The 24,514-nt window shown below is 48.6% G+C and overlaps 1 protein-coding gene across 3 annotated transcripts in view; it reads right to left on the reverse strand.

The window, feature by feature from the left end:
* Nucleotides 1-24,514, reverse strand: part of ACSS2 (acyl-CoA synthetase short chain family member 2) — a 33,405-nt gene that overhangs the window by 7,936 nt on the left and 955 nt on the right. For 2 of the 3 annotated variants that reach the window (XM_075768356.1, XM_075768354.1), the window contains exons 3-9: nucleotides 6,959-7,050; nucleotides 6,354-6,457; nucleotides 5,983-6,055; nucleotides 5,091-5,166; nucleotides 3,593-3,707; nucleotides 2,020-2,058; nucleotides 13-150 (exon numbers count right to left, since the gene is read on the reverse strand). In XM_075768356.1, coding sequence (XP_075624471.1) covers nucleotides 13-150; nucleotides 2,020-2,058; nucleotides 3,593-3,707; nucleotides 5,091-5,166; nucleotides 5,983-6,055; nucleotides 6,354-6,457; nucleotides 6,959-7,050 — 637 coding nt within the window. The remainder of the gene's footprint in view (nucleotides 1-12; nucleotides 151-2,019; nucleotides 2,059-3,592; nucleotides 3,708-5,090; nucleotides 5,167-5,982; nucleotides 6,056-6,353; nucleotides 6,458-6,958; nucleotides 7,051-24,514) is intronic. The other variant, XM_075768355.1, reaches the window with a different exon arrangement.

A 24,514-nucleotide genomic window follows, 5' to 3' on the forward strand; every position in this document is an offset into this window, starting at 1 on the left:
TGGGAAGCATACCTTGGGTTTCCCAGTTGAGCCGCTTGTGTAGAGGATGAAGAGTTCGTCTTCTGCATCACACCACTCAGGCTCACACTCCGTGCTAGCACTGCTCATCAGCTCGTGCCACCACATGTCCGTGGCTGGGTTCCAGAGGATCTGAGAAAAGCAGGAGATTAGAAACAGGCCTGCCCAAAAGCAAGAGCGGGGACAAGAGGTGCAGCCCCAACCTCGTCCCCCTCATGGACCATCAAGGCAGATGTTCACAGCACTGCTTCTGCCCCAGAGCTGTTTGCTGCAAACCATGCACCAGCGCTGCAGCTCCCACTCCAGAAGCTCCTTTTCTCAGCCCACAGCCACAAAAAAAACCTTTAAACACGGTCTGGCTGCAAGACCTGAAGCAGATCATCCAAACCACTGGTAATGCTGATAAATCCCTCTCAGCAGCAGCAGCCAGGAGAGGGCCTGCAGCAGCAGCTGCTCTGCGCTCTCACAGCAAACAGGCTCCTCCTGCCCGCCCGGGCTGCCAGAGCTGCAGTCCAACAGCAAAGTAGTGCTTAGCACAGCCACACACCCACCGGTCCTGCACACCTTGCAGGGACCCCTACGGCAGCACAGCCCAAGACAAACAGGAACACGTTGGGCTCACACTGCTTGGCCCTGCAGACCCGAAAAAAATCTATTTGGATTTTAAGGCAATTACCCTGATAAGAAGCGACTGCTCCAACGCAGAACCAGCACTGGCCACCCGAAGGGGCTGCCTGAGGATGCCAGAGCTGTAACAGAGCCACTAGCGCTTGTGGCTGATGGGCAGAGGTCACCCCGGGAGCTGCGCTGGCTGGCTGCACCTCTGGGGTGGCACAGTTCAGTGCAAGACCTAACTCCACCTGACCTTCTTGCCTTTCCTCAGAGGAGACGGGGGTAGCTGAGCAGGCAACACTCTCCAGCCTCAGCACAGACCTCCACTTTCCGTAACTTTGTGAGGGCAGGCACAAGACACAGACCCAGAACTCACAGCTCCCTGCTGGGGCACATCTCCTCCTTGCAGGGCTAGAGCCCAATCTGCAGGCACAGCCTGCGCAGAGTCCCCGCAGCTCCCTCAGCTTGGGGGCATGGAGAGCAACCGCGGGGTCACACGGTGACTCTCTGCAGCCCTAATGATGTTCATGCGCCATTTGGAGGCATCAGGACCCTATGGCCCAGCACGCAGCTCCCGCACATGCGGTGCGGGAGACACTAGCTGCTTCACAGCCTGGCATAACCAAGCCCACTTGGAAAGCTCTCACGGATCCCCAGGGCTCCTGGCTTTACCTGGGGAAGCAGTTTCCACAAGTCTGTCCCACCAGCAAGCTCCCAGCAAGGCACGAGGTCAAACAAGCCCAAAGTAGGCTCACACTAGCCCATCCAATAGTTGCTTTCTTGTATCCCTCCTTCAAGGATCCCTCCATTTTAGCACCCAAGTTCCCTTGCCCCACAGAGGCGGTCAGACCCATGGCATGCAGCCCAAGACCAGGTATGCCTCTGCCTGCCTGCTCATGTGGTCCTGAGGCCACAGCTCCTTGGATGGGGCAGGCAGAGGCCACATGTTGGGTCTGGAGCTCCAGGTTTGCTGCCCACAGCACGCTGCTGCAGCCAGGAAGCTACGGGCGATGCCGGCCAGCCTCACCACAAAGGGAAATGCATCACAAGAGCTGCTTTTAAAAGGAAGAGAGATGAACCGTCATCCAAACGCTGGCACCGCATCCCAGTGGTTCCGCATTTCCCCCCGTCAGCACGCTGACGCGCACTCAGGGGATTTTACGGATGTGGATTTGTTTCCAGCAGCAAAGTTGGTGGCACTGTATTGAACCCGAAACTGTGGGCAGCTCTGGCCAAGCAGCGAGTGGTAGCTATCGCTAACATGCAACTGCTGGTAACCCAGTTAGAAAGGCACGTGTGGCCGTGCAGAGTGGTTAGGAAGGTGGAGCGCTGGAGGGGGAAGCAGAGGGGAGGTGCTAGGCGGAGGAAGGCAGGGCTGTGTGTAAATACCTTGGGATGGAGTCTCTGTGAGCTCTCAGTCTTTTTTTCCTGTTAAAAATCCACAAAGAGGGTGTGAAAGTCAAGAAGCCAAGGATCCACACCAGGCTTTGCAGGCAAGGAGCTGGAAGCCCACAGGCCCAGATGCTGGAAAACCATCCCAGCAGGCTGGAAAGCACTCAGGGCTGGGGCCAGGAGATGCCCTCTGAGCAAATGCCTGCCTGTTTCTGTTGCCTTCCCAGGGTACCTGCTGCCTCCACGGCAGGTCACAGAGGCCACCCCCGACACGTGGCAGGCTGGGTACAGAAGCTCAGAGCCGACATACAGCCCACGGGCTGTCCGATAGTGTTACACAAGCTAACAGCACGGTAAAAATGCACTCACAAGGAAAAACAATCTTTATTAAAGTAGAGCAGCAAGAGCCACAGGGTAAGAGAGCCCCTCCAGCCTCCTCCTCTTCTGCACAAGAACCTCACCCCACCAACAGCAACCCACTCAGGGCCAGGCTTCTCTGTATCCTCCTGACCAAGGAAACCTCACACAGAAAGGCTGGTCTGCTCCAGTTCTCCCAGCCCTTTGCAGCTACCCTGCCCTCACAAGACAAGGGGCAGAGGAGGCCAACGTAACATGGCCAGGCTGGCAAATGCCAAGCAACATCCCAATAAAATTAACACAGCTGAACAAGGCAAATTAACTCAAAGATACAGAATCTGCTGGACTTCTCGTTCCAGGGATGCGCACGGCCCATCTGCTTTTGAAAGCAGAGATCAGTCGGATGCCACCCCAAAAATACACTCCATTTCTGAGCAAGCACCAATCTCGGGATAACCCAATGCAAATAATCACCAAACACAGAGACAGAAGACACCATTGCAAGACACGGAGCTGTTAGGTCGTTGACAACAACCTGCCTTTTAAGTGGATGAAGGCAGCAGGTAGCTGCTGGGCATAGCAGGACTGCACACCAGCCTCAGGAGCTCAGCAGGCAGCCATGGCTCCACCACACCTTCTTTTTGCACCCCCATCTCGCCACATGCCTCTGGCCCACATCCTTTCATCTGCTTTCAGTTGCAAGGGGAAGCCTCAGCCTCGACAGTTACTGTGCCAGCTACACAGAGAACACACTATTCTCAGCGTATGATTGTTGTCACGCCGGGGGGCTGTGTAGAACCCATGCCACGAGCACCAATCTCCTGTTTTTTCCTCTCCTGCTTCCCCTGTGACAGCTACTGTGCAGGAATGCATTGCTCCTTGCACAAAAGGGGAGATAGATACAGTGTTAGGAAAAGTCCTTCACTGGGCAGAGGAAAACAGGAATCTTGTCCTAGTGGCTTTGGAATGTGTACCCCGCTGCGCTCTCAGGGGTCCTGCAGGTGGGCAGCTAGCGATGGTGGTAAAGGAAGCAGCAGGGTAAGGCAAAGGCACCAACAGCAAGGAGGGGAGAAAACAGGAGTCAGAGGACAGGAGCATCCAAGGGAAGCACTGCAGTGTTTTTGCACTGACTAATTTGCTGGGCTCAGGCCCACAGCAATAAAATCCACACACACACACACACACCCCCCCCCCAATCCCCCTGGGAGCATACCTGTACGTCCTGGCACAGCCTTTTGAGAGGGGGAGACTTGGTGCATGTCCCATCCACCGCTATCTCTTCCCTCCCCAGGTGCTTCACCACGATGCACTTTTTCAAAGGGGAGCCCCTGTGAAAGGCAGGAGCTGTCAGATGGGGCTGCTCAGGCAGGGGCCAAGCCGGCCCTTCGTGGGCTTCACAGGCAGCACCGGCGGCAGAGCAGAGGCCCTGGGCTGCTTTTGTTGAGCCAGAGCGTACGCTGCTGTGCAAACTCCAAGAACACCGTGAATTGCCAAGGGACACCAGCCACAGGAACATAGCTCGGAGAATAGGGCAGCGCAGCTTACTGGGGATTTCTCGGGTGCAATGCCTATGGAGGAAGTGGGGATCCCACAAGCATCCCTCACAGGTCACTGCTGGGGAGATTCCTTACAAATCCCAAATTTGCCTGCCTGTGACCACAAACAAAACCTCCCACAGCACCCAGCAGATATTAGGTGGCTGCCCCCATCCCTAGGCATGACCGACTGATTCAGAAAGAGGAAAGGCTTCTAAAGCCAGATTACACATCAAGGAAAAGAGTAGGCATTTGTCCCCTCATGAGGGCTGACACAGCCCATCTATAATGCAAAGGAAATGATCGTGTCCCCTTTCAGCCCCGTCAGGGAACCAACACACTGTCTCCATCAGTTAATTCCCAACTTCACGATCACTTCTGTCCTCCCAGGTACCTACTTTTACAGACATACAAACTTATGTTCTCAAGTTTTAGAGTTTTAAATGCTTTTAAAGAGTTTGAATTTCTAGCATGCAGACTATCTGCCCTAAATTTTCATGTTTCATCTAACTTACAAGACCACATTCAGTCTCATACAAGCTACAAAGACATTGCATCTGTAAGCTTGGCAAAGTCATTTCAACATGAATATTTCCCTTTCTGTAAATTTGATGATAGATCTGTCTATTTCTATGGTTTACAGTTTCTCAGTGAAGATGCTTAAAAAAAATGAAGCAGCGTCACCATATACTTTTGTGCAGTCAGGCCCTGATCCTGTGCACGTGTTGGTGCCTGTCCCTGTTTACAAAGCCATTTCCCAAACTTGAATCATTTCTAGTTTCTTTTAGTGGCTTTGGAGCAAGACTCAAGTCTCACCTGGACATGCCCCACGGCACCATGTCCAACTGTTCACAGCCGGTATGGTGGTGCATTACTCCCAGGCCAAGAGCTGCTGCTGCAGAACTGGGAGATGTGCCATGGGCCAGAACGATGGTGGATCAGCGTTTAGAGCAAATCCTCCCATCCAATCTGTGGCCTTTCAGGTCACAACAGACAAGAGGGAAGTTAAAAGAAAATATTTTTAAGATGAGGGAGTCTTCTGAAAGGCTCATGAATGTAGTGCAGCTCGTGTCTGACCTGCTGCGGAGCCCGCCCACCTATGAACACTTACGCTTCCATTTGGGCAGGAGCAGATTCCGGCAGCAATGCCCTTATTACGAGGGAATGCAAACTTACCTGTCTTTACATTTCTGGAGGGCTTCGTCTGCAATGTGCTTCAAGTTGATCAGCTTGTCCCCTCGATAAAAGGCATCTGCAAAATGGTAAGGAAAACATTAGAGGAGCTTCACAGCCAAAGCAGCCCAGGACAGCTGGAAGCAACAAGCGGTCTCAGGAGGGCAGAGCAGAGTTCATGCACTGGAGTGAGGGAAAGCAGACAGGCAGCTGATGGGAAAGGTTTCTTAACATGCCCTTTTAGCCTAGAGAAACAAATGCCAAGAGAAATGGTGAAATTCCTTCCCTGAGAGAGGTTCCAGTTTGACCCAACATGTCCCTTTGGAATATTCAGTGGGCAATAATCCAACACGGCCAGAACACAGATTGCAAAGTTTAGCGAGTCCTTTCCATACTGTGGGCATATTAATAAAAACACTATTTTTTGCACTATCGGAAAAAACTAGCTGGGGAAATGCAGCGGGCTTACACGCAAACACTATCCACTCTCTTGATCTCTTGCTTTATAAGGTGATAGCTGCAACATAAATTACCTTGAAACTGGGAAAGGAGGGAATTCTCATATTGGGACTGCCTCATAAATGACACATCTTGCAAACATGTGGCTGACGTTGAAGAGGAACACGGATGACAAGCATTTGGAAACATGCTACTAGCAGCTGGTGACATCATGCTTTACAGGACAAAGTGGGCGGGCTGCTTAGATGCTTCACTGTACATTCCAAGTGGAAAACAGTACTCAAGCACAGCTACAAGCAGTGCATCCGCCTTGCAGCAGCTCAGCTGAAGCACTGCCCCTTCCTCTTCCAATTCCAAGTGCATTTGGCTTTTAAAATAAAGACCTTCCTCCAGACAGGCAACAGTAATGGTTCAGGGGTACCGAAGCGTGTTTTACCTGCCGTGATGAGGAGAGAACAACCGCAGTTGAGGATCCGCTCACAGAGAGAGTCTGCTGAGAAACCTGCGAACTGACAGAGATCACACAGCCAAGTCAGCAAGGACACATACAAAAAAACAACCCAAAAAACCCCAGCAGCAACTGTGCAGTGCATCCATGGTAAATGATACCACCAGGCACTGATGCTGAAGGAGCTTATTCTACAGTTAGCACAGAAGAGGGCTAGGAAACAGCACCTTAATGTAGTCTCCATCCATCTCACAGTCAGCACCCATCTTTCCAGCTCCTCTCCTTCACTCTCCCAAAAGCAAGAGCTGCTCCCTCCCAATAGCTCCGAACCAAAAGCAATGCAAAGGGCTTGTTCCTACCACAACGGAGTGCAGAGCTCCAATCCTGGCGCAGGCGAGCATGGCTACAACCAGCTCCACGATCATCGGCAGGTAGATGGAAATTCGGTCTCCTTTTTTCACACCTGTGGAGGGAAAATGAATGTAACATTTGTCAAAATGAACATACCACATGTCAAAAGAACAGGACACAGAAAGAAATTAATGCTTTTAAAATCAACATTGATATGCACACAATAAAACTTCAGCTGGAATTAAAGCTGAACCAGCCTTGGGTTTTGCCTTTCAAGCTCTATGGCTCTTGCAAGATGACTGCAACGAACACTCCATCTTCTCAGACACAGCCCTTGAAGGGGGCAGAAACTTAATCACTGACCATGCTACTGGAAAGCCCCAGAGCAGGAAGTTTTGAGCACAGATTTCTTCCTTGTACGGCTGACATGACCAGCATTGATTAGCTTTCACAGACAAAGCCAGAGATGAATCTCCAACTTTACAACTGTGGAAGCAGAGAAGTGAAGCATTTTGCACAGAATTACTCAACAGACTGGCAACCACACAAAAAATGAACCCAATCTCCAAAACCCTTCCCAGTACCCAATGCTCCTATTGCTTCAGTCCTGTACCTTGGCTGCGGAGGACATTGGCGAACTGACAGACTTTGTGCAGCAACTCACTGTATGTGATTTTCGCAGAATCCCCGGGTTCATTCCCTTCCCTGGAAAAGCAAGGTAATATTTGTTACAGCACAAGCATTACAAGGTTACAGTGATGCTGCACATTCAGAGGTACTTACTGCTCTGGACAATACATGTCCTCACCCGCCCTTCCAAGCACAATGTAACCAAACCCCAGAAATCCAATCCTGGACTAAAGTTCTCCCACAGTAGGAAAATTTAGTCCAAAGTCCCCATCCCTGTGCAGGTCACTATGCCTGAAAGCAACTGAATGCTTGCGGTGGAAATACATGGTACTTTCAGAGAGGCAAACAGAAAGGTTTCAATAGAACCAAAGCTAAGAGTGCACACACTCAAGAGCAAGGTGGGACTCACGGCATGGCACCCTTGCCCACATGCAGATATGTCTGTGAAACATCGGCCAATGCTGTCGTGCAGCAACACCCAGCCCTTAAATACCTACCATCTGAGGGACTGCGACGGGATGCCAAGGGCTGTCTTATTTTCCAAGGTCATATATAAATATACCCACGTATATTTGTTCAGTGTCAGGCCTGCTCTGCATTATTTTCTGTGCTCCTCTGAACCAGCTCTGGGCTCCTGCAGCTCAGGTGCCAGTTCAGTGGGACCTTGTCATTAGACACACCGATGGGAAGAAACACCAAGAGCTACACCCGGAGATGGAACCAGAATGTCACATCCCCAGGGAAATGGTTTGCTACCAAAGTAAAAAACAGCTAATTTTAATGTGACACAACGCTTCAGCTATGCGAATGAGGTGGCACTCCCAAGGGATCAGGAGATTAACGAAGAATTTGAAATGACTTCACGCTTGGCCGAACAGCGGTCTCCCACATCCAGGAAGGAGGGAGACACTTTCGTAGGTCTCTTCCCAAGGCAGCCAGCACAGAAACATTAGTGAACCATGAAAGAATAGGTGATAGTCCCCCTGGAAAAGTGCCCCCTTGAGTACATGCAGCCAAATAAAAAACGTCACTGGTGCTGGGGAGAAGCCATGAAGCACCTCCACACCGTGTCCTCCCTTACCACTGTAGCCAGGCTCCATCTAACTCAGGAACAGAAACCTCACTTCTTTAGCATCTCAAACAGTCCAGAGCATACCAAAAAAAAAAAAAAACCAAACCAAAAAAACCCAACCCTATACTGAATTCTAGCTAAAACTAACCACCACAACTATCCACCAGCAACACAAACATGAGGAGGGCTCCTGTGATGCAGAAATACATAAAGAAACACCCTTATTTCTTGCATAATTCTGTGCCATTCTGTGTCAGCACTACAGTGACCACAGGCTCCAATGGCAGAAGCTGGTGGAAAGAGCCTAAGAGTTGGAGAGCCCCACTGATACACACTCTGCACCTCCTGCCCCGTGTAGGACAGGGGTTTCAGAACTGGTGGTTACACTTGGATCATCTGGTTCAAAAGCTACTCATGGATCTGCTGCTTACAAACTTGACTTGTCCCTCTTGATACCTAGGTATGCTCCTGGCTTCTACAGTGCTCTGCAGCAATCGGGTCCATCGATACCTGCACTGATGTGCACACAGCAGTGTATCTTCCCACTTCAGTGGCTGCTGAAAAAGGATTCCCTGCTTGATCCTTTATGTAAGTTTGGCCCCTTTCAAGTGCAAAGAGGAGAGAAACAAGAATATAAAGAAAAAGAAAAGCGTAGGAATGAGAACCAGTGCCCAGGACAGGCAGCTCAGCCCTGGAACCTGGGCAGTTTCCTCTGATTTCCCCATCATAACCAAGAGCATCACTAAATGACATGTGAAACAGTTAGACGAGGTCCCTTACAGCAGGGCTTTTGGCTAGTAAAGAGAACCCAGGAAATCAGACTGCTCCCTTTTTGATTTTATTACTTGAGGATCAAAGATCCAAGAGCTGTTTTCAGCACTGGACTGAGCAGTTGTAACTGTTCTGACTCGAAGGAAGAACATCTGCTTCTGTTGCCTCTGGCAGCACACTGAGTGCCTTCCCTCACCATCCAGAGGGTTTTCTTGCTGCATCTAGATCGCAGGTGCAGCAACATCAAGGCTAGCACTGTGCAAACCTGCTTGGGTCCAGACGTGCAGTATCACTGTGTGCGCAGCTCTGCCCCTCAGCGATGAGCCTTGCTATGAAATATCTCTTAAAGACAACCACAATGCTTCCAAATGCAAGCTGGAGCATCCCAACCCACTAATCCCTCACCTGAAGGTCTCTGCTGGATACTGCATAGCAAACCAGCCCCCAGCCCAGCGTAAACCTGCAGAACAGGGCAGGGAGGAGGGACATCCCTTTGCCCATGCTCTGCTGCACCACAGGATCTAATTACAATCTTTACTAAGAAAGAAACACGTTAGGAAGAAAGACTAGCACAGGCCGTCCCATCTGGAAGGCTTCCCATGTAAGGCAGGTAGGCAGGCAGCCCGCGGCCGTGCGTGCTATTTGGGGGCTCGGCTGGGCGCTGTTTTGGCTGGCAGCAGACTTAGCCAAGGACACAGCAGAAAGCACCTTGGTTCCCCGTGCCAGGGAAATCAGGTTTGCCCATCAACTTGGTGGTGCAATACCTGCCTAAGAAGGGAGAGGAAGGTTCTGCTTTGCATGCAAAACCTGGGCGCCATCTGACACAAGCCCTGCAATCCTGCGCTTCTGGAAGGCTCTGCTCCCTGCCTTGAGCCTTCACTGGCTGCGGTTCTAATGAGTCTCTTTAACAGATTCCCACAGAGCCTGGCTGTGTCCCGCTCTGCGAACAGGTCTCCACAGGCACTGATTTCCTTCAGGCTGGGGTGGTCATTGCTGCCGCAAGATGGGCTGATGGTGGGACGAGGACAGAGCCTATGTAAAAGGCTGCGCTGAGCATCCTACGCTTGCCCAGCAGCCGAGGGGAGATGGCAGCCAGGCCACACGGAACTGCGGCTGCTCGGGTGAGCAGCCCTGCGTACCCGCTCCGGGCAGAGCTACGCTGCCTCCCGCACACGGTACCTGTGAGGGACACGGACCTGCCCTGAGCCAGCCGGATGCGAGGCACCACTTGGATGTCCCTGCTCTCCCTACACACGAGAAGCACATCTCAAATACACCAGGTTCTCCTCCCCACCAGCCTTCAGAGGGAAATTCAGGCCAGGGAATGCACCCGGGCTTGTCCTCAAAATCAGCACGCATGAGGCACCGCAGGAGCAATGCAAAGTCAAAGAGAAGTTAAAACTTTTGCAAGGCTTTTCAAGAGGGCTTTCAAAGTCCTTTTCCTTCATTCATGTGACTGCGAAAAAGCTCCACTAGCATCAGCTGGGGAAACCTCAGGCTTCAGATTTTAAAATGATCTTGTGCTTAATGGGAAATGAGTCACATCCACATTTCTACAGGACAAGATGCCTCCTTTCACCGCATCTCCAGCAAAGGCCTCCGAGCAGTATCTCAAAAGCAGGCAATTGCTTTAAGTCTCCCCATGTCTGAAAATAGTTTGGAGTGCCCACAGCTACACTCAGCAGGCTACAGCAGCACTCGGATTGTTCTGTCCTCTTCTCTGGCACAAAAGCTCAGAGAGTTATGTATTTTAGATGGGGCATGTAAAGGAATGCCCTCTCGCACGCTACCAAGTACTCTGTACATCAAAAGCGAGCCTGTAAATTCCTGGCAGCAAAGTTCTGTGAGCATCTTCCCTTCGGCACCCATTGGATATAGAGCAAGAGCTGTCAGTTCTGAGCCTCTCGCACAGACTCGCTTGTCCAAACCAAATCGAAAAAGAAATAAAAATGAAATAAGAAAACTCACATTTCTGAAAACATTACCGCAGCGCACACTTCCATACCTGCGGCGTGCAGCCCAAGCCCTGCAAAAATCCAACATTCCCCAAATATATCCTTTTCTAAGAACTGGTGATGAAAATAGTTGGCAGCAGCACTGCTGCAATTGCTAGTGTGTGACCTTTGATGTAACAAGAAGTTGCCTTCTGAAAGGAAAAACCAGTTTTCAGCTCCCCAAACTTCCCAGATACATCATGAAATGAAATACATGGTGAAACATAGTTTGAGCCTGACTTTTCTCATCTCCCCCAAACCGAGTCCCACATTTAGCAACTAGTAATCCAAAATTTTACAGTATCATCTGGGTGACAGCAGGAATGTATTTGAGTTTTTTTAGCACATGAAGCCCATGTTTTACATACTGCACGTTGCGTGCACACTCAGCTGGAGAAAGGCATTTTTTGGCCATATGGTCTCAGCTGAACCACCCATCGACTAACATAAGTCCTTCAAACTAAACACGCAGATGCACAACTGGGGACTTTCCAAGGCAGGGTCTCCTAGAAATCGGTGCTTTGTTGAAAAAGTCAGGTTTCATGCAAAGATGAGAGCTCTCTAGCTGCCTGCAGCCATTCATTGCCAGGATCCCCCAAGGGCATCAGGGACCATTACCGCAGCAGCGTGCAGGACTGCAGTGCCCAGCTCTGCACAAAATAGATCCCTGTCAACATATTAGAGGAAGCACAGGCTCTGCCGAGCACTTATCATACTGTTCCCTTCTGCCAGCAGTTCAAATAACGGGCTCTCTGCTTCTGAACAGGCACCGGCCTACGCCCAAGCCCCACAGCACATGCCTTCAGTGGCCTCACCAGTGTCTCAGCTAGAAATGATCACGTGGAGAAGTCACCCTGGGCAGGGGAGGAAGAAAACTTCAGGTGGGAAACCTGAACATTTGTCACCTCCGTGGCACAGCCATACCTACAGGAGGCTCGCGGACTGACTGACTGCTCAGCTGGGAGTTTGACCTTGGAGATGCAGAGCCAAAGACCTATTCCACCTGGTGCCCGTGTGGCCAAATCATGGTTAAGCTTCCCTGTTAGAATGACCACGTAGGCCAGCAAACGATTTAGTGTTGTACATTCGTTGTGGAGTAGAGAAAGTGGTTTGTAGGAGGAGGCACGCATTTCTTTAGAGCCACATTAACTCAAGCGTTGACCCTGTGGAGCAGTCAGGGATGCGGAGCAGCAGCGTGGGAGAGATGGCCAGATGCGCTCCTGGATACTTGCACCAAAGCAGGTTAAAAAGTTACTGTGCTCTGCCAAGCATCAGGGCTGACTACAGGACTTTTCAAATCACTGGCCTGCTTCAACCACTCACCACTCATCACGTAACTAAGCGAGTCTTACATTGCCCATCCAAGCAAGCAAAGCCCATCTCAACAGTAGGATAATAACCAGTAGGGAGGGGCAGTAACTTCTTAGCCTGCTACAGCTCAGTGGCGAAGGGGATGCACACTTCCCAGAGCACCCAAAGCTGACCTGAAAATGAATCACCAATGCTGTTTGGTTTCTCTCTTTCACCAGACTTCTAAATAAAAATTATTTACATAACTTGTTTGAGTAACGGATGAATACAGCTTCCGTGTGCAACACAGCCTCAGTATTTGCACGGAGCAGCAGGAAGCACAGGTTGCATCAGTGGGAATTATGGTTTTCAAGGTAATTGCCAATGATAATTGTGGTTAATAACACCACTAAGAGAAGCTGGTATACAGGAGGAAATGTTGAAGTGAAGCCGAGAAAGTGTTTCAAGTTTTCAAGATCTGCCAGACCATCTGCAGATCCGCAGAGAGTCAGAAACAGAAAAATCACAGACCAAACCAAGCTAGGGCACAAAGCCAAAGCCTGTCTGACCCCTGTAAATGCTCCCACTGAGGACCAAAGGGGCTGAAGATCATTTAAGTTTCTCCTCTAAGCTCCTGTGACCACATCACACTCAAATAAATGCATTAACCCAATGTTACCAAGCACAGCTGAGGTGTGGGGCACCTGGAAGTTAAGTGTTCAGAGCAAAGCAAACCACCTCAAAGCCACCAGGTTTCATTGCCCGACTGGCAGAGAAGTGATGGCAGCCCACAGACCATTTGCTTAATGCAGGAAAAAGGCTCTGCATTTTACTTACTGGAAAGCACCCCTATGAAAACACAGATTCCCAGTTTGAAAAAGATGTTACAAGAGGCAAAGGACCTTTTCCCAGATGAAGCAATGTTACAGGAAAAATTTGCACAGTGTGGAACCACAGAAAGCCTCCAGTAGAGCAGAGATGGGGACTGCAGGAATGTCCGCCCTGAAACATCTCTGGTGCCATTTAAACTAAAACACACTCAGAGCCCAAAATCTCTAAGCTGGCGCATGAGAGGTACGGGATGGAGACAGCAAGTTCTGCAGCTCCTGCTCCACCAGCAGCCTGTCCCCAGAACACGGTACGAGGCAAAGGAAGGAGCCGCCTTCTACTGCAGACTCCTGCACGGTGGCACCTGCTCACGTGCAAGGTCGCTGGGGGCAGCCAGACAGGCTCACGGCTTCCAATCCGCCCTGCGTCCAGAATTAGAGCAGCCGAAATGCCAGGCAGAGCTTGGCCAGGCCGAGCTCCTGCCATTTGGGGAATGGTCTCACGTGCACGCCGCATGGGCAGCGAGAGCCCCGGGCCCTTCTGACGCCTGCACTAGCACTCTCGGGCTGCGTGCTCAGCTACCGCCGCTATCAGCTGCTCACAAACTCCTGCTGCCATTTGGCCTTGGCTGTGCTCAGGAGACCCAGGAAACCTAGAGCCTGAAGAAAGGTCTGCCCGGAGACAGCTTGGCAGTTTGGGAACAACAGCCACCAAAACAGAAAAAATACAATTTCTCCCTCCACTCCCAACCTTGCTTATCCCATCTGACACAGGAACGGCACTCGAGTAGAGAGAGCCCTTTAAAATCTGTCCTTGAGAAAACAGATTATGTTGAAATGTGAAATTTGGAGAGATCAGCTGTGGAAGATAATCAGAAAAAGACATCGTTTCATCAGAAAAAAATGCTCGTATTGGCATGGATTGTTCAATATGGAAATTCTCCTAGACAGACTGGCCAAAGCAGAAGGGTCTCCAGCAGGGTCTGCACCGCTGACTCCAGGAGGGGGCTGAAATGACTTTGAAAAAAACTTTCATGAGAATATTTCCTAACAACAGGACAGACTGCCCAGCCCTGCCCATGCTTAACATCACCTGTCTCCCACTCCAGTGATACATGGCAGCAAAGGAGTTCTGGGAAGGCCAAGAGGTTTTTTGAGTAAACTGTTTACCAGAAGGCTCAGCCTCTACAATCCCTGCAGTCATGCTCAAATCCTGTTGCATCATGACAAGGATCAAGAAAGAAGTAGTTGTGTAACAATGGAGTGTAACCTGGGAGGGGCTGGTGAAAAGGTTTTCCCAGTATGTTCAGAAATATTTGACAGCACTGAAAGAACACTGTTGAGTAAACCTGGCAACAGAAATCCCAGGGAAAATAAATATCTTATCAATTTAACAGCATCACCTTCTAAAACCATTCAGTTAACTCTGAAACCTGCATTAAAACCACCCTATGATTTTTCCCTCCAGTGCCCCCCATACACCTAGGTAGGACTTAGCGAAGCTCCACTGTTAAATCCATCTCTGAGCCAAACCACCTCAAATAAAAGTTGATCATGTACCTAGGATGAACGGGTTCCTATTGCTGCAAAGAAACCCAAACCAGGCTGGCAAACAGCGCTGTGCCGTGCCAAAGCAGAAGCCCTGTGCTCCGCAGAGCACGACGTGCTGTGTCCAGCCCCCAACGCCCATCCTCTCCAGCCCAACTGACTCAAATACAGGCTTTATCATGCTTGTATTTTACAAAACAGCTAAAACAGAGCTTTTTCTAAAGGGACACTGGGCCATGATCTGCTCTATGATCAGGGAATCAGTCTTCTAATCACCTTTAAAAATAGCCATATGGAAACGCAGCTACAAAGAAAACACCCAATGCCCTGCATGGTTGCTAGTGTCCCATAGGAAAAACCGCATTAATCTTTCTGTCCTTCCTTCTCATTAAACACATTCTCAGCTACTCTTTCTATCTGCAGCCTTTCAGAACCTGAACAAGTACCAGAGGCACCTAAAGAAATAATATTTATCTTGTGCAGTCCAGCCACTGTTCACTTCACCATACCCTGAGCGATGCCTACAGCACAGAGCCCAGCTGGAGGTGGACACTGCTCCAAAATCAGTCGTTCATTTACTGACCCTCCAGAATCCTCTCCAATTTTCCCACTCAGCTGCCAGGCTACGCCCTAAAATGTACTTCAAGCCTCTTCCTCTAGACTGTGGGATGCTCAGACATCTCTAAAGGAACCGACACCTCCCTGCTTACACTGCTCCTGGTTCATCAAGCAATGTAAGCAAGCGAGTAAAGTCAATGCGATAGGGTTTGTATATCCGATGTACATCCCTGAGAGCCGGAACACTCAAGGGTAACAGTTTTAGAGAAGATATAATCCACGGCAGCCCGTAAGCCCCTCTTCAAGGGAAATCTACTATTATTTGGCCACATTTGACAAATCAAGGGAGTTTATAATACAGACCACATGTAAACGCCCCGGTGATGGTGTCAGCAGCCATTCTGCGCTGACGGGTATCTGCTCAGCGGCAAGGGGAATTCTGCTCCTCTGTGGTTTCACGTTTTTCCAACTCGCTTGATATTGAGTAACCATCAAGTCAACAGGATATACATTAACTCTAGTTATGTTCTTTCTTTAAGCATTTTACAATACAGGAGAACAGTCAATGAAGAAAAATGATAGCTTTTCCCCTATTTAGAGGAAAGTTTAAGATTTTTAAAGGTTTTTTTTTTTTTTTAAACAAAATGATCACGCAGTGTTGCAACAGAATTCATATTCAAGGCATATGCAGTAGGTCACCGATTTTGGCTGACCTCAGCCAGCACATCTAGCCCAGCAAGCCAAATCCACAGAACGATGTAGAAGAATGTGAGAGTTTGACATAAGTAATATTTTCAGAGGACCACGGACTATTTTTACCAGTTCAACGGGAGGAGAGCTTATTTCCAGCACAACACAGCTGATTCCTTGTTTAAACAATTTGCAGTCAGGTCACAAAACATATCCTGGACGAAGCTTCTATAAGTAAAATAGTCAACAAGCCGCCTGCGGCTGGGAAATGCCCCATTTGGGGAAATACTGCATCTCTGGATGGAGCACACTGCCAAATTTTCAAGATCTTCTAGAAACACTGAAGGCCAGGCAAGCTGATTTCGATGGAGGCTCAAACAATATCTATCAAGGCCATGATAGGAAATTAAACTTTTAATCAGATTTTTGGTAGACATTTCAACTTCATGCCTCAGAAACCTCTACAGGCAATGGCCAGATGTCGCCTGCTGGACTGTCATCTCATTCTGTACAAGGAATATCTCTTAGAAGATGGTCAGCGGCAACAGAAATGCAAAATATGTTTCACCATCAGGTACCCCAGTGTGAAAAAGTAACCAGGAAGGCCATTGATTTCCTTGAGGGATTCCCCTAAAGAAGGGAGATGACATCTGCAAAAATGACGGGCTTTGAACTTACGGAGAACTGCCATGGATCGCAATTTCATATCACACCACATTTCGACATTTACAAGCGATGTGCAGAAATGCAAACAGAGAACTGAAACCCTGCTCCAGCCACGCGCAACAGCTCTGATGCAGGGCTGGGCACCGGAGGAAGAGGCAAGCTCATCGTGCTGGTGGGAGTCCAGAGGTCTTGTCAAAGCAATCAATACCACAGCCTAGCAGCTCTGGGCACAGAAAGCCCACCGGGCACAACAAATACAACTACCCACAGGAAAAGTGCTGTGCTTGGAACAAGCACCCACTCGCACCTCTTTTGGCAAAGCCTGACCGCTTTGTACCCTGTAAATGCCACTACTCAGAGCAAGTGTCTGAGCCTGAGACCTTGTCCACTTCTTCTGCTCCATTCACACCAGGGTGCCAGGGGAGAACACACAAGCCATTCATACAGCTAAAATAACATAATCAGGTTTTCTAGTCCAATGAGCAAACTGAAGGCTCTGATCTTCCATGTCCTGAATCTGTACAGGAGATCACCATCCTCTCTGTCCATGAACTTCATTTATCCACCCCAAGTTTCAACTCTCCTGCCAATATTCACAATATGCCATCATTGCATAACCGCTGTGCCCCTCCCAACAGTAAGCAAACTAGTTTTAAAACATATCATGGTGCTGTAATATTTGCCAGTGTTACAAGATACAAGTTTCATAGGCTTGAGAAAAATCTGGGAGCTATTGTCTGTGCACACACCCCCCCACTACTCCCCCAGGTAGTTACTGTGCAACCACATGCCCAGAACCATGCGGAAAGGTGTCTCTGAACAGAGTATAAGCCAATATTCTAAAACAGGGGTGTAAGAAGCAATTTCAACACCCCTTGTGTTGAATCAACAGAACCAGACCTTCTATCAGAGCAATGAGCAGCATGAGGAAAAAACACTAAATAAGAACATAAAACTCACCACAGGTCTCATTTACACAGCAATACTACACTTCAGTACTGGGACGTTCACAGCAGCTCAGCCAAGAGCCTCTTAGACTAAACCAAAATACTACGCTGGGTCAGAACCAGGGTCCGGTGTTTCGCCTCCAGGAGCAGCAGTTGGAGATGCTGTTTATGGAGGGCACGTGAGCCTGGCTACCATCAGCAGTTCAGACTCAACACTAATCCTTGGCAGACCTGCTCCTGGTCCTGAAAAGTGACCATTAAAAGTCAGGAAGCAAAGGGTAAGGCTAAACCAGCTCCATTGAAAGATCTTTTTTCCATTCACTATTAAATTACTTTCCTGAACAATCTTTTGTGGGAAACCTCACGAAAGTGGTCTGAAAACAGCCACATCCGTACGCTCAGCGCCACCCACCCTGCACTTTTGCAGGTCTGCCAGCAAGACTTCACCTTACAGAGGCTCCATCGCCTTTCCCTGCAGACTGCACTGGTCCATGCACAGTGACCAGATTCCGTCGTACCACCAGGGATGCAAATCGGATTTACCAGTTCCCAGGACCCCCTTTATTGCCCTCTCTAGACAGAGCGGGGCTGGCAACCTCCCAGTCCTTGGCACGGCAGCCCTTTACAATAACACACGGCATACCCTGGCCAGCAGCTCTGCAATTTCACATTCAAGTTCCTGCAGTCCTCTGGGGCGCATGCCATCTAATCCTGGGTGCTTATTGACATCCAACTTGTTTATCTGGTCAAATACTTCCTGGATATTCCCTTGTATTTATATAGGCGCATGCTGTATCCCTGCCAGTAGCAGCTACCAAGGGTTTCAGAGGAAAAGGCTGGGTACAAACAGCTCCAACACAACCCAAATGAAAGCTGCTCCCTTGATTCAAGGCTGCTGCCGGTGTGTGTTCCCAAGCAGGAGAGCTTGCACAACCCCTCTCCTTACTGCTCAGCCACAAAGCAACCACACAAGTGCTGCCCGAGCATCTTCTTTCTTTACAGACTTAACAGAGGAGAAAAGTCCCATTTGCCTACAGGAGCAGGATTACGGGTTATCAGAGCTCGGTAAAAGCTACTTCCAGTGAAAATCTTCTATAATACTGAATGCCCTCTCACAGAGGCACAAGTCCAGAGGTGCTTCTGACTGGGCAAAACCACAGGAGACCAAAGACACTGTGTAATCAAGTGGTCACCAACCTTTAATACCTGTCCCCTTCCTTCATTGCACTGCTGCGCAGAACAGCACAAGGCTGAGAGCGCTTGCCAGCTCCCCGTTCCTGCCCTGCATCCTGTGACAGAAAAGGCTCCGCAGAGCAGGAACAGGGCTTGAGATCTCCAAAACATCAAACTATCCTTCCCAGCATCTCCCCACAAACCAGCATGCATACCTGACAGCGATGAGTCAAGCTCTGCTTCCGAGTCAGCCCTCAGACGGAAAAAACAACTTCAAGCGATTCCGTGCCTGCCAACTGTCTGAGTAACATGGCACTAAAATACCCTGACTCACAGCATCGGGGAAAGCACACCCCCCACGCTGCAAGCCCATGGGACAGTATGTGCCTGAAGAAGGTATTTTTCTGCTCTCACATCTTTAGTTCATCCATTTGGCACCACCATTCACCTGGTAATTACTTCAGAGATTTCACTAGTAATAAAGTAATAAAGAGTGCAAGCCATTAACAGAGAGACTTGGGACAGAAGAACCTCAAGATACGACAGGAGAAAACTGGCAGATGCCAGGTCTCAGTACATGCATATATAGCCTTTGGAAACAAGCTTCAGACCATGATCCCTATGTTTTCCAGTCCCTCAGGCCAAACCAAGAATCTCCAAACCCTTAAGCAGGCATCATCATGCTGTCTTAGGGCAGCACCATCTTCATATCTCATCTGCAACCAAACCCACAGTAGGACAATCAGAGTGTTTACATGAAATTGGTTAATTTTTAGTCCAGCATGGCCTTGCTCTAAACAGCCCACAGCTGAAGATGAAGTCTCCATCCATCAGTGGAAAAAAGCCTTGGAGCTACACCTGAGGACAAGCTATGAGTCCTTCCTGTCCCAGTTTGCACTTACAGACGAGCATCCGAACACAGCAGCTGTTTCCACTACTGATTGGTGACTGTCCCAGAACCGGGAGAGGAAGAATTCCACCAAAGAAATCAGGAAAGCACATGACCTGGATGTGTCTGACTTACAACAGCTACTCCCTTTACTCCTTGTTTTAATACCAGGTTTCTGTTGATGCTCCCACCATTCCCACTCTTGCACTACCCACGCAGCTCAGAGTCAGAGAGGGGCCCAGAAAGCAGAGATGTTCTCGTTTAGGGGAATGAGAAACACTGCTCCAAGGCCTTCAGGGAGATGCAGCCAGTTTTGTAAACCCTCTCCCAGGCTGGAAGATTTCACAGAACCCACCAGAAGACAGCTACACTTTCTGCGATGGAAAGCTACGACTATCACTGTCCTTGAAGGAGGGTACCAGATCTATTGCTTAATAAAATACAAGTACATTAAATGTATTTTATTACGTACTTTAGGTGCATCTAATCTGCCTGATTTCCAGAAGCAGAGTATTGCATTGTCCAGCAATGCTTCCAAAGTAATTAATGTCTGCCAAGATCATCAATCCACTGCTCCACTCTCAGCATACACAATGAGATGACATGGATTGCTGAGGATGCACCCCAGAAAGCCTCTCTGATTTTCAGGGCTGAGTGAGGCCATTTCCCTGGGGAAAGGAGCTGTACTGAGCCTGAGTAGTGCTGCAAGTGTAAACCAAACACAGGGTAACTTTTCCATAATGCTTCTCACTGCTCTAGAGCTCACTCAGATTCCCCTGTGGAAGTAATCCCTCCACAGCAGTAGCAGGGGAACAGCAGGATTAGGTATGGCTGTTTGGTAGCACCTGTAACACAGCTTTGACTGCTCTCAGCAGCCTGCAGGCACATACCTGCAAACGTGTATCAGTAAAAGCATCCTTCCCAGCGGTGAATTTTTGTTCTTTAAACAAACAGTGTGATTTAGGGATGTGCTTTCACTACCAGAGCAGTGTTGAAAGAGGCTGCATCACTAGAAGTATGACAGGACATCCAGGAAATTACCAAAGAAATGAAGAGTCACTTTGGCACGGGACACTCCAAAGTCCTGGAGCCAGTGGGAGGAGCAGAGCAGAGTGCATCGTGTAGAAGCTGGCTACAATTAAGCGCTTCTGACAGTCTCAATGTTAACAGCCAGCATTCTCAGTCACAGCATCTGTGCTTATGACAGTAATGGAAGACTGATACCTGCAAAGGTATCTAGAGAAAAACAAAACACAGTGCTGATCTGGATTAGGGAGACCAAGCACTTTGTTCTCAGCAGTTTTGGGCAAGGTTATTTCTGCAACCAGAAGAGGTCCAGACATTTACAGCAGAAACGCAACTGAAACACAGCTTCATCTGGCTTCATTTTTGACCGTGGGATGGCACATCCCAGAATGAAACACCCCATGTCAAGGAACAGCCACCAGACCGGGGTGCAGCCCACCAGCCCCAGGAACCAGCAGGGGTGGTCTTATTCCATTTGGCCCCAGCAGCACATTTAGACCAAACCAGTGTTTGACAATCTGTATCCTCTCTGGAAGACTGCTGTCCAAAAAATATTTCCAGTTTCCTAATAAAAACCTCCAAAAGTGCTCTGGAACTTTTTTTGTTTTGGGGGTGGGTTGTTTTGTTGGGGGGTTTTTAAACATTTTCTGTAGTTTTTGCCTTATAAAAAGATGTATTGGAAGAAGTCTCACAGCTACAAGCCCTAAATCCTTTCTTACATTTATTTTTTTTAAAAAAAACCAACACCTTCTCCATTTTATCTTTGCATACCATGTTTGTTCTAGGCCCAGAATGGGAACCACAGGCAGTTATTCTTTTGTTTAAACAAATCGCCAGTAAGCTCTGGCAGCCTTTACTATCTTTGTTTCTCCTTTTTAGATGTGTTATTTCATATGCAAACATAAGAAAGCAGAAAGTTGATACACTCTCCCAAAGATGGCAGAAGCCAGTGGCACCCTGGGCTACAGGGAGGCTAGAAATAGTGTGCAAAGCTCTACCTCCTGCCACTGGTCCCACCAGACACCTGCAGTACCGCAGCTGGGGTGGCTAGATGGAGAAACAAAGGCAAGAACTTAGTGCTTCAGCTATGCACAGGTTATGTAGAGAATGGGCTTCATCCAGGCACCTTCACACCCCAGGGTCTAATTAAGAGAGAGTTTTGTAAGAGGTGATGTTCTTTTTGAATTCCCACCTGGTTATATTTTTACCTCCATAAGCTGCCCAGGCTGATGTTTATATGAGATCATTAACAGACACTTCAGCACAGAACTATGTGCAACAGAGGCATGCCTACAGCACAGTGAAGGCACACTGTAATCCCACTCTAGTTAATGCTACCCACCACAAAGTCCTCAGTACTGCTTCAAGTCCCCTCGGCATCCTGGCTAGTTTGTCCAGTGCATTTCGCCTGCAAAGCCTGTGAAAGGCACTGTAGGGATCTACCTGCACAGTAACCACAGTGTTATTGACTTCAGCCTTTCCACAGAATTATGAAAGAGATTTCACTTGTGAGAGCAGCACTTTATCAGAAACGTTTCCTGGAGCTTTTGTTCCTTTTCAGGCCACATCAGCAATACCAGAGAAAGAGGAATCAAAAGCAGCAGGGACAGAAATACTTGTAACGTTCACAAGCAGCAAGAGATATCATAGTGAAACAGGCAACAGGGAAAATGCAAGTGTTTGCTACTGACTCAGAATGTTCATTTTGAACTACATAGTCCTAACAGCACCAAGAGGACGATACCACGACAATAAACATCACCTATGTACAAGTTCTGGAGCGTGAAGCAACCCCATGTACTGCCCTTTGTGCTGAAAAAGCAGCTCCACATGGCTTGGGATTAGACCCTCTGAGTGGGGCCAATTTGGGCAGCCCTAGACTGCTACTGGTGCAGGAACCTTCATGCGGATCTGTTACAGCCAAGCTGCTCTGAACTGCTTGCTTCTTCCAGTCCATGCAAAACTTGGGACAGCCACAATCAGCAGCTCACGGCAGCTCCAAGTTTTGTCAGGACACATCTCTTCTCAGAGACACTCAGCAATGCCTTGAAACTTTATTGACTTCCCCCCCCCCATTTCTCCTCTTTGAAAGCAAAGACCATGGTCTTGTATCTTTTCACTCAGAGCTGGGCAGTCACCAATACCTTGGGATAAGCTCAGCACCTCTTCCCATCTAGCAGGCTACAGACTTTCTTAGAAAGAAGCAAGTAGCCAAAGTATTTTAAAGAGATCCAAGTTTTTCCCAGGAATTCTCTTTTGCTTTTAGAGGCTCTTATTTTTTTGACCTTTCATACAGTGTGACAAGTCTCAAGTGTTTTATGAAAGCAGGCTTGTTCAATAGCGTTAAATGCAAAATGTGAAAGGACAAGATGACAGCAATTACATTTTGTTATTGAAGAAAAGCATGTGTCCCGAGAGGCACACACACGCTCCTAGAAGAGTAATTATTTGGGTCACCACCCTTAGCCCTGCTTCCTCAAGACCTCAGTGCCACCAGTTCGGAGGTCAGTACCACACACATCATGTTCAGCGTCCCTCTTCCATCCCTCCCACTGGCATTCCCAGCTGACAGCTCCAGGCCACCCCAGTGTGACAGAACCACACTAGGAGAGTTTATCCCAAAATAGTCAGGGAAAACTGTCTCCTAAGGAGGAAGAGACACCTTATTTTGCAGCGCTGTGAACACCACAACTGACAGACACCCACAATTTTAATATCCACTCCAAGTTTTGCTCAGCATCACAAATACCCCCACAAAGGCTGCCAGAATTATCAAGAAAAATCTTCACCAAGACCAAATTAAAGCTGTAGGCTGCTGCTTAGCTGTCACCCAAAGATTTATGGACAAAAAGAACGATGCACCCACTCCCTCCAACCCCAGCTCAGCTGCCAGCCCTGGCCTGCCAAATGGTTTTGTTTATTGGCACACCTTTACCTGAACAAGTTTACCAAGGAGTCTTCATTCACAAGCTGCAGTCATTTTACATCTGAGTGAGTTAGAGAATGTATTTAACTAGCAGGGAAGTAAATACTTCCCACCCTTTCATCTGTGTCTTATCAATACGATTATTTGCTAGGTGGTATGTGTAATTCTTTTACTGAAGCAGTAGCTCTACGGATAGAAACTCTAATATGAACCCAATTTTACAGTCACAGCCAGAACTACACTGGTATAAACACGTTCCTTTCTGCAGCGGGGTAGCCCCTAGTCACCTTTACACCAGGAGACTGGGGGGGACCCTCCAGCTGCACAAAATCCCTTAGAGCAGCCCAGTTCATCATCAGAGCATCCGGTGTTTTTATTGCAATAAGACTGCAGCTGCTCTGCTGAAGGGACTCATCATAACCCAACAAGTTACTGCATCTCTAACAAGGGGTACGTTTATTTGTGCTTCTGTACTGCTGCATACAGTCATACCGATGCAACATAAATGCATGCTGGTTCAAGGGAAACAGCAGAATGCATGGGTGGGCAAGGCGCTGTTCTGTTTGGGGACACAGCTGTGGCATCACCTGAGCTAGTTCAGCAGGTGAGCACTAGTCCTGTTTCTCAGACATCATCAGTGAAACCTATTTTGCATCAATATGAAAAATTTCAAGTTTCACATGACTTTTAACACTAATAACTACTCTGTTAAAAAAATAAACAACAACAAACATACCTCAGATGGGGCAGGAAGTTAACTCTTCTTCCCAAAGGTAACATAGAGAAGCCAGCCTTCTGAAAGCATCACAGTGCTATACAAGTTCAAGTGTAAGGAATCAATATAAAAGCTCAGGTTTTAGGAGAGCCTTTCTACTACAGGAGTGGAAGCTTGCCAGAGCCACAAAACATAAAGATGAGGTCTGGGGTTTATTAGCTTTTTGCTGTTGTATGTTAGCTGTTCCTCATCCCATGTCTCTACCCACATCTACCTCCTTCACTAGGGAGTTGTGGCACCTGCCTAAATACAGTCTGACTGCTCGTAGCAGGTACAACCGCTAAGGCGGAGCTGGAAGTCAGGAGCTCACGCTGCTACGCTGGGCCATTCCAGAGCATCCCAGGATGGGCAGAGAAGCTCCATGGCACAGCTCTTCTCAAACATGCT

Source organism: Balearica regulorum, chromosome 16 (genome assembly GCF_011004875.1).
Source record: "Balearica regulorum gibbericeps isolate bBalReg1 chromosome 16, bBalReg1.pri, whole genome shotgun sequence".
NCBI lineage: Eukaryota > Metazoa > Chordata > Aves > Gruiformes > Gruidae > Balearica > Balearica regulorum.